This window comes from Paramacrobiotus metropolitanus, unplaced genomic scaffold (genome assembly GCF_019649055.1).
Source record: "Paramacrobiotus metropolitanus isolate TYO unplaced genomic scaffold, Prichtersi_v1.0 Parri_scaffold0000022, whole genome shotgun sequence".
Lineage (NCBI taxonomy): Eukaryota > Metazoa > Tardigrada > Eutardigrada > Parachela > Macrobiotidae > Paramacrobiotus > Paramacrobiotus metropolitanus.
In genome coordinates this window covers 515,769-524,823 of record NW_026570242.1, presented here as the reverse complement: position 1 = coordinate 524,823, position 9,055 = coordinate 515,769, and the positions used below count along the sequence as shown (strand labels likewise).

Genomic DNA, 9,055 nt, shown 5'->3' with positions numbered 1-9,055 from the left:
GCGAAGTTAAGAATGAACTTTTCATCCGGTCCAAATAATCCACATAGCCGCGATCAAAAGAATACTTATCGTATGACAGAGTGTAGCTGTTTTTTCATAAAATACAGATACGATACACTGAACACAGATCAAAAACAGTTAATCACAGTAACAAAATCTGATTTAACGCTATCGCTCCCTCCATTGTTCCGAGTACGGAAGCGACGTTACCTCGCTTAATCTCCAGCGACAGCCGTTGGTTGTATCTGTGGACTGTGGTAGTTGTGGTTCTACCGTAGCAACAACGTAGGAAACTGCAATTCTAAGGTAACACGCCGACATTATTGCGACGAATTACGTCAGCAGATCAATTTTCGGCTAAATTTAAGATTATGCCAGTCATACTGTTCCGTTCGTAAAATGAATTTCGCGTCCACTAAGTCGGTGTTAAATGTTTTTGCGCTAATCTTAACTGGGATTATCATCAAAATTAATGCTGCCGTCAATCTTAATGTTGGACTAATTCTGAAATCGCTATCCTTTTCAAACATCACTCTGCCCGCAGACCTCATAGATGGAGCGTTATTTTCATCTTGTGAGTTTACAGACCGTACACCAATTCGCCAATTCGCCTATTGTACACCAATTCGCCTGTTCAATAATCTTTATTTTTGACGTCTGCAACAACATTATTTGGTTTTAGTTGCATTGACTGCTGATCTGAAGCGGAGCGAAGGGAAAGTAAACATCAGTATTACTGTCGCCGACATCCTTCAGCGGAATAATTCAGAATCGAATTCAGTGTGCAATCCAAGCGGAGCACTAAAGGCGTTCAGTTAGTACTGTTTATGCTGTTATTCACGCTAATTAGCAGATTGCCAAACAGAAGTTGTACTACAGGTAATTTGGCAAACCAAAATGTGGACGCAGTTGTGGGGCCATCATGTTTGTAAGTTATTTAAAATTAATGACGGCGAATTTCATGGAGCAGTGAATTTTAAAGATAGCTAAACGATTACAAAAGCACTTCTGAAAGTAACACTGCTGATACAACTGTTCTAGCGAAGAGATGGAGGTCATTGCGCAGGCAGCCAAATCGTATGGCAGTGCTCCCCCCATAATCGCGCCGGCTGCTGGATTTCTCACTCAAAATGGCTCAACCATTTGGCGCAGTCTGCAGCCAAAACCAGAAAGAATTTGGCCCATTTTTGTGCACTTCACGCAAGTATGAGACTGACGAACTTGCAGAAACGAAATTGGCAGTTTCTTAGGTCAGTCAATTTCGATTTTCAGGCACAAAAGTGGCGAACACTTTGTGTCATAGCGGATAATGGTGACCGTGGCTTTCGGAAGTTATCCAGTCTTTTCACTACGAAAATTCGGGAGGATGCGGCAAACTTTGACTCAGCAGAAGAATTTTCCTTTGATAGCACGAAAGATTACCCAAGCGATATCAACAGAATTATTTTGTTATTGCCGTACAGATGCAGAAGTAAACAATTCTAGACGATAAAATCGCAATCAATGCACATACAGTTATTAATGGTGTTTTATGTCGCATTTTCAGCGATGATAATTATTGCCGATATGCCCCTGTTCCTGACCTTTATGTAAGTTCCTTCCCTCCTGTCTTATAGTATCGTAGCTCTTCAACAAAATTAATATACTCGACAAATTTCACCATTCATTGAACAACGGTTACAATTTGTCTATGACAGGAAACTGGCTGACGATAATGGCTTCATCAATAGCCGCTATGCCTTTATGCATTTCGATGGGCATCGGTTTTCAATGCCTGATACGCTGACAAACATGGCAGCGAACGGTTAGCTCCAACGCTACTCATAAAATGTCGTTGTCGGTGAATTAATTGACAATATTATCTTGCAGCGTTTGAATCTCGCATGGATGCTGCAAGAATTCTGCAAAATGTGGCATTTTTCACACTTTATCCCGAACTACAAAGTGATGTCTGGCGCAATCTTGCCAGCAGTATCTACAACAAAGCGACAGCCTTAAGCGTGGATAAATATGGGGACACTTTAGAGGAACTCCAGGTTGGCTTTCAGATTTCAGTTATGAAACGAGGCATTTTGCTAACCGGCGTACTGCTTACAGAACAACGTTTTAGTCTTGGCGTATTCCCAAGCGGTCGATCTGCTGGTCCAGGCAACGGCGTCACCTCCCGACCTAAATAAGCTGTATGATATAGGGCGTTAGTGGACCATAATACGAGTAATATACTTTAAGTGACGTGCTTATTCCAGAAAAAGCGCTACAGTCAATACAAAAGCCGCTGGAAAACTAACTTTAGACGATGCCGGCAACAAAGTTCCGGACGGCGCTATAATGCACATTAAACCGCCCGAGCATGCAGACAGCGATTTGGAACTGCTTGTTGTTACGGCGTACGATGGCAACTCTGGACAGTTTTCCGACGTTCACGCATTTGAGTGGATTGGAGGCTCGGCACCCAGCGACACGCCACCATGTGGTTTCTTTGACCCAAAATGCTGTAAGTTACATAACAGAAAGGATTGTTTTTATTCTTTTCCTCCAAAAATAGCTGATTGGAATTACAGCTCGGACTATTGCTCTTGCCATAATTTTCCCACTGTTGGCACTTTTGATCCTGTTCCTGTTGTACAAAATCTATGTTTACCGGCGACACCATGTCAGTAAAGTCCACGTGGCCGCCGATTCGCCGGCTCCCTCCCATCATCATTTCTTCTTCGAAAAGTTTATTCATAAACCGCACCAAGACGGCTCATCGACCCATCGCTTTCATATTGGCGGAACCCACGGACCGACGCATCACAGCGCAGACAATACGCTTGTGGGTCCAAACCGGAAACTGGATGATAATGACGTGAGTGTCTGGGCAATGGGCAAACGACCAGCTGGAAAATGTGTTGAGCCAACTACTTTTCGTTTCCTTAGAGCCGGCTTCTACGGTGGGACCAGATTACTTTACAGCCCGATTTGCACCGGCGATCAGTGGGGCATTGGGGTGACCTTTACGAGAAAACTAGTAGGGTGTGTGATCAGCGATTCGTGTATAATTTAACATTGTTTAGCAAACCTGCAACGGGTATTTGCTATAGACTGCTGTAATGGGTAAAGATCCGAAAAGGTCAGCCGCCAGTATGCAACGTCTTTCAACAACCAACTACAATTTTGGAGAACAAGCGCGACTGGGGGTTTACAAAGTAATCACTGACATTTCAATGATTTTCATGATAGTTTCTCATACTTTTAAATGTCACCATTTTCAGAATTATCCGGTTTGCTTATATTACGTCAAGAACCATGGCCCGGAACTGGATGATAGTGAACGGTTGGAAATACTCCTGGTAAACCAAATTTAAGTCTAACCATCTGTGCTCATAGTACTACTACACTATATAATATTTTGACGTTGTTGTAGACAGCCGGACTATTTCATGCAAATGTTGCACAATTTTTTGGACTGGCTTTTGATGAATCAATGGCTGCTTTGGTGTATGAGTGCCCAGTTCGTGGGACGCTATACGGATTGCTCCAAAATATGTCGTAAGCGCTGTACTTAAAAGCTCAAATGTGGATCCATTTTGGAATGTAATTTCAGCCTAACAGAGTCGAACCGCATTGTAGCCAATGATCGCAGAACTGTATCACTGGCACTGCACTCGGCAGTGACTTAACATGTGGTATTGACATCTTTTCAGGCTACGACTTGACCTTCCGTTGAAGTACTGTTTCATCCAAGACGTTTTAAGTGTAGGTTGCTTTTAGCCTTTAGGTAGTAACTTTCGAAACCTAATCGTATGTATTGCTAACTGATCGCCACAGGGCTTGGTATATCTCCATGACTCAAAAGTTCGCGTCCATGGGTGTCTCTCCACACACACTTGTTTTATCGATGAATTTCTACGGGTTCGTCTAACTGATTATGGCCTGCATTCGTTCCACCGTATGGATGATCCCCTCGTCAGTCCCGACGTCACCCCAATACGTATGTGTTTTACAGTAAAACCAGGCTCGTCTAATTTTATCTGTTTCGGTAGGATATCTGTGGATCGCACCGGAAGTGTTACGTCAGAAGACCAACCAAGCAAAAACCCAGGAGGGCGATATGTACAGTCTAGGAATGGTGATCTATCACATACTAGCCCGAAAACTTCCGTACACTGGGACCACAAGTGACATTCTGAGTAAGCAAGGAATTGCCGTTGTGCCGTTTCTCTGGGAATGTTGAATGTATATGCCTTTCATCAACAGGTCTGATAACTGCTCTGGAAACCGGAACAGCAGTTTCTCGGCCTGAAATCGACCAAGCTTTCGATAATGTCGATCAGGGCTTAGTCAAAGCCATGCAGGAATGCTGGAGCGATGAACCCCGGCAAAGACCGAAATCATCGGCCTTGCTGCAAAATTTGGCTGTGTTAAAGTAAGATCCCCGTACGGGTTGCTTGTACTGTAATTGATTGCCGATGAATTTATATTATAATTGCGTGCAGGAAACAATCCAGTGTAATGGCATCGGAAGATGTGGCTTTACGGTTACGCAATTATTCCGATCAGCTAGAGCGGCTGGTGAATGAGCGAACACACGGTTACTACCGTGAGAAAGACAAGGCAGACGAAATGCTCTTCCATGTTCTACCGCCTTCTATCGCTACGAAAATCAAAGCCGGGGGATCGTTTCAAGCACAAATTTATCCTGACGCCTCTGTTCTTATGTCGAGTGTGGTGGATTTCCCGAACATTGTGATAAAGTACAAACCCGAAGAGGTAAGCTATTCAGTTAAACTGAAAATCTGAATACATCCGTGGCACTGTTTTTCTCATAAAGGTCGTGTCGTTCCTCAATGAGGTATATACGCTTTTCGATGGATGCATAAAGGAAGTCGGTATTACTAACATTGAATCGATTGGAGATACTCGTAAGCACACTGTAATATGCATACGTGAACCGTCAGCCGAGATGATTATTAAAGCCGGTCTTAACAGGGATCGCAGCCTCCGGTCTGCCGGACCCGAATCCGGAACGGCATGCAGTAGATATGGCGACGTTTAGTCTGAACCTTATAGCGAAGGCAACTACACTGACCAACCTGCCCGTTAACGAGGAGCTCAAATTTCGAATCGGTATCAGCTCAGGCCCGGTCTCCAGTGGCCTGATCAACCTGGCCCTTCCCAAATTCTGCATCTTTGGAGAGACGATTAACAGTTCAGCCAAAATGCAGGCGCTATCAGCACCAAACCGTATACATATTGCTAGTACAACCAAAAGCGCCCTGGACAGGTTTAAGATGTTTGATGTGGAGATGCGACGTGACAGGAAGATTTCTATTGCGCCGGGATTTAAAGGTGCCGCGGAGACGTACTGGTTGAACGGGTTTAAGGTGGTCAGTCATTCGGAATCCGAAGAAATCGACGCCCTGTCGGAAGCCAACTCTCAAGCCCCCGTAATAACCGTTGACCCTTTCGCCAATGTTTAACACTGGTAGTTCTATTTTTACAAGATTTTAATTTTAATGCGACTGTTTCCATTTACACGAGAGACCTATTTCAACTGTAATCGCAAGTCTGCAGCCTGGTTTTATTTTTTTAACCGCGAATATCGTTCTTTAACATTCTTTTTTAACGTTCTTTATCGCGCTTTGTGTATCTCAATAAAAAACGGGCACCGTGGTGTTACAATACGTTAGAGTGGAATAAAATAATAAGTAACATCACATCTTACTGGCGTATATATTATTGGTTTTGTCACTGAACAGTCGCTCTCTAGTTTTAACAGCATTTTCCACCTCCATCTTAAATGCATTGAACTTGGAAGCAACAACTTTCTGCACAGCCAGCATGACTTCCTCTTCCATTACGACGTCGGTCGCATGCAACTCGGGTAGTTTGTTGCTAGGTAGCTCTTGTTGTGGCTCGCTATCTTTGGCAGATGTGTGCGCTGTCTCCTGTTCCACGGGCGGTACATCTCCCGCGGAAGCCGGTAATCCATGACCAACGGAGGTTTCGACAGTCGCTGCTCTTTTCATTTTCTTTGGGATGGCTTCAGCCAATGGTAATGGAGTAGTCTTTGACGACAGTTGCTCGCTTGGCAAGTCCACTGTAAGCTGTGAAGAACAAAGGAGTTAAGTATAGACACACTTCTTACTGTAGTTCCAGTAAAAGTATGCTTATACGAGCGCATCATAAAGGGTCTTTCAACGGCCTAGTCAAATAATTCTTGCCAACATCCCGCTTCGGCTTGGAGTATGAAGTTGCGGCGGGACATGCAGTGCGATGAATGGCTTAAAAAACCCGGCCAACAGAAAAATCAACAGAAAAATTGATAAAAAAGAAGCAAACATTAACAGCACGTACATAATAGCAGACGGTAAACTAGTTGTAGAAGGTCAATCACTCTAAGAAAATCATATTTTTGGAAGGTAAGCAATAATCACCAAAATATTCACTTCAGATTTGTAGAAAGCGGTTTGCCTCTTATTAGGCGAATTTTTTCCAAAACCAAACAGTGCTATCGCCGGAAGTTCGTTCACACATTAAGCGTACTGCAATAACAAAAGGCTAAGGCGGCATCCATAAATTACGTCACGCAAGTTGGGGGAGGGGGGAGGTCCTGAAAGCGTTACTGTTGTTACAAAGGGGGAGGGGGGTATTCAAAATTTTGTTACGATTCTGACGTCATCGTGCTATATCTATGGAGGGGTTCTTAATTTGTTACGTAGCGCTCAGGGGAGGGGATCTGAGTTTGTTAGCACGGGTGACATAGGGGGAGGGGGGTATCAAAATGTCGAATTTTTGCGTTACGTAATTTATGGATGCCGCCTAATGCTATTGGGCAGATTAATCATACACTGGATGTACCTGAGCAGTGATGAAAAAAGGCTGGCTTTCAAAGGTGAGTGCGTGCCGAATGAGACGGTGCTGATAAACAAACCTAGAAATTAATCGAAAAATCCGCATATTACTGAAAACCTGGAAGCGAACAAATAATAAAATATGACGATCATCACAAAATATGACGAACCTACGTCTCTTTAAAATTGTCCATCACTTGCATAATCTGTTGAATTGTCAGAACCTGCTTAGGGTGCAATAACGCATGGAAAAATTCCCCCATCAGAACAACGATACCGTGTCCCAGTTCCGGCTCTAAAAGGCAGCAAGGACAACGCATAAGCGGGATAAATCCAAAATATCACAAAACACTTTTCAATCCACAGAAAAAAGTCAAAAGAAAACTTTTTTGGCGCAGATTAAATCGATTTTTATCAAAATTATACGCAGAAGAATACTTCCTTCACATTAAGCGTTAAATCGTAAAACCAACACAACCAATTCTGTTCTTCGAATTTTTTTCTGTCAAATACTTTTCTGTTAATTATTCATTGTAAACTGTTTCTGTAAGTACCAAATCATGCTGATTCCATAACCACTGCATGCACAAAAAAGTAAATTTTTCTACCCGCATACTGCCATACAAAGGTTTGATACATACAATACTTCACCAGATAGAATACCTTTGAGCTTTTCCAAAAGTGACAGCAATAAATTGACGAGTATCTGCATGGTGTCCTCATCCTGAACAATTTCGCGCAGCTCATAAACTGCACGAACATGCAAGTGATCCAGCATCACGTTTTTGTAATTGTTTCCGGTATTTTGGTACTGGAAGATCTTTGCACATACGCTATAAAAACGTATGGCTTACAACAAATGCATTATCATTCTAGCGTAAATACTTCTACGAAAGCCTTTCGTTTACTTACACTGTGGAGGCTTACTTCGACAGCTCTGGTAATGGACACCCTAGCAGTTCACTGTAGTCATCAAATGTCAGACCGAATTCATTTGGGGTAGTACGCAAGACTCTCAACCGCTCCTGCAACCGAACACACAAAGGTCATGCTGCAGAACCACACCCACAGAACAGATGCAGTCTCGGCCAGACCTTTGCGACACTGTCATCTTCGATTCGTTGTTTGTCCGTGGTTGGCTTTGTACGCGGGAACTTCCCGGATGGAGGCGGAGTTACAGATTGCGAGGATCCAGGTTTGCTTTTCCCTTGCTCGGACACTTTGCCTCCGTTCGAAACCGGGGACGTTTTGGACTGCGGTGGCATTTTATAGGCCCGACCGATTGTTTTTTGTTCACTAATTTGTAGTCACCGGAAGAAGTTTATGAAGCGAGTTAAATATTAACACCAGTATCATCATCGGCTTTAGAACCACGTGCACATAAGCTTTGAATTAAATAAAAGGTCATACATCAGTAAATCTAATACAAAATACTGTACTACATTTGTATAATATGTATGTACACTGTACAGTACTTTGATTTAATGCGCTTTGATTTTTGAACGTTGATGGCCTTGCTGGGCATTTTTCCGACGATTAATTCTTCACTTCGATTGTTGGCTTCCAAGACAGTGATGTATTTTGAGCAGAAACCCAATATAAACGACGTCCATAAATCGCATTACAGAGGGTGAGCCACCCACATTGGCACACTTTTGGTAGGAAATTATTTGTGACTTTTGGACTCAAGTCCTGCTAAATCCGCTGATGCAGTTTTTTCCCTTAGCTCTCTGTGAACGGAAAAAAACTAATTTTCCATGAAGATTTTGCGCACACGTGCCATAAAGTGACCACAAGTGTCCGCGACCGGCGAAAAAAACGCAGACAAAACGTTTCACTTTGTATTTTTGTTTTTAAATGATTATTAAATGAAGCAAGCATTTTTTTGGTCACATTCAGTTCCTAATTTTAGAAGATTTTAAGGGCTATATGAAAAAGTATAATGTTGTGTGAAAACCTTTTTCAGGATCCCGAGGGAAAAAAACAAAAGTATTAAAAAATTGGGGATTTACACTTTCAATGAAGCGGCTGGCCTTTGCAGTGGGAAACTCGTGACAAAAAAACCGCCGATGCCGATTTCGCTTTGATATAAACAAATATTTATTTAGACAGGCTTGTAGAAGATATTCTATGAAATTCAGGACGAATGGACAATTTGTTAGAGAATGGCAGATGTTTTCTGGACTTCCGGTCAGTTTTGGGAGCCGACGTCCAGAAAA

At 42.7% G+C, this 9,055-nt stretch overlaps 2 protein-coding genes across 2 annotated transcripts; one reads left to right on the top strand and one right to left on the bottom strand.

The window, feature by feature from the left end:
• Positions 1-303: 303 nt before the first annotated feature.
• LOC129586689 (receptor-type guanylate cyclase gcy-28-like) lies at positions 304-5,656 on the top strand. Its single transcript, XM_055480033.1, has 22 exons — positions 304-574; positions 683-814; positions 880-928; positions 1,042-1,204; positions 1,273-1,471; positions 1,547-1,589; positions 1,698-1,804; positions 1,870-2,036; positions 2,098-2,180; positions 2,247-2,494; positions 2,562-2,848; positions 2,920-3,015; positions 3,084-3,188; positions 3,255-3,332; positions 3,407-3,531; positions 3,687-3,738; positions 3,811-3,973; positions 4,026-4,172; positions 4,240-4,408; positions 4,479-4,752; positions 4,814-4,904; positions 4,972-5,656. The coding sequence occupies exons 1-22, from the start codon at positions 400-402 to the stop codon at positions 5,460-5,462; spliced, it is 3,444 nt and encodes a 1,147-aa protein (XP_055336008.1). The 5' UTR covers positions 304-399; the 3' UTR covers positions 5,463-5,656.
• On the bottom strand, positions 5,317-8,262 carry LOC129586690 (uncharacterized). Its single transcript, XM_055480034.1, has 6 exons — positions 7,931-8,262; positions 7,764-7,861; positions 7,500-7,669; positions 7,011-7,131; positions 6,844-6,916; positions 5,317-6,089 (listed from the first exon to the last, which is right to left on the bottom strand). The coding sequence occupies exons 1-6, from the start codon at positions 8,099-8,101 to the stop codon at positions 5,697-5,699; spliced, it is 1,026 nt and encodes a 341-aa protein (XP_055336009.1). The 5' UTR covers positions 8,102-8,262; the 3' UTR covers positions 5,317-5,696.
• Between the last annotated feature and the right edge of the window lie 793 nt (positions 8,263-9,055).

What these genes read in the sequence shown, in the direction of transcription:
- LOC129586690 (XM_055480034.1), bottom strand. Translation starts at nt 8,101, where the DNA reads ATGCCACCGCAGTCCAAAACGTCCCCGGTTTCGAACGGAGGCAAAGTG. An exon ending in AAGATGACAGTGTCGCAAAG is followed by an intron (nt 7,862 to 7,930) that starts GTCTGGCCGAGA and finishes GTTCGGTTGCAG; the next exon opens with GAGCGGTTGAGAGTCTTGCG. An exon ending in ACTTTTGGAAAAGCTCAAAG is followed by an intron (nt 7,132 to 7,499) that starts GTATTCTATCTG and finishes GCTGCCTTTTAG; the next exon opens with AGCCGGAACTGGGACACGGT.
- LOC129586689 (XM_055480033.1), top strand. Translation starts at nt 400, where the DNA reads ATGAATTTCGCGTCCACTAAGTCGGTGTTAAATGTTTTTGCGCTAATC. An exon ending in TTTTTGTGCACTTCACGCAA is followed by an intron (nt 1,205 to 1,272) that starts GTATGAGACTGA and finishes TTCGATTTTCAG; the next exon opens with GCACAAAAGTGGCGAACACT. An exon ending in CCCCTGTTCCTGACCTTTAT is followed by an intron (nt 1,590 to 1,697) that starts GTAAGTTCCTTC and finishes TGTCTATGACAG; the next exon opens with GAAACTGGCTGACGATAATG.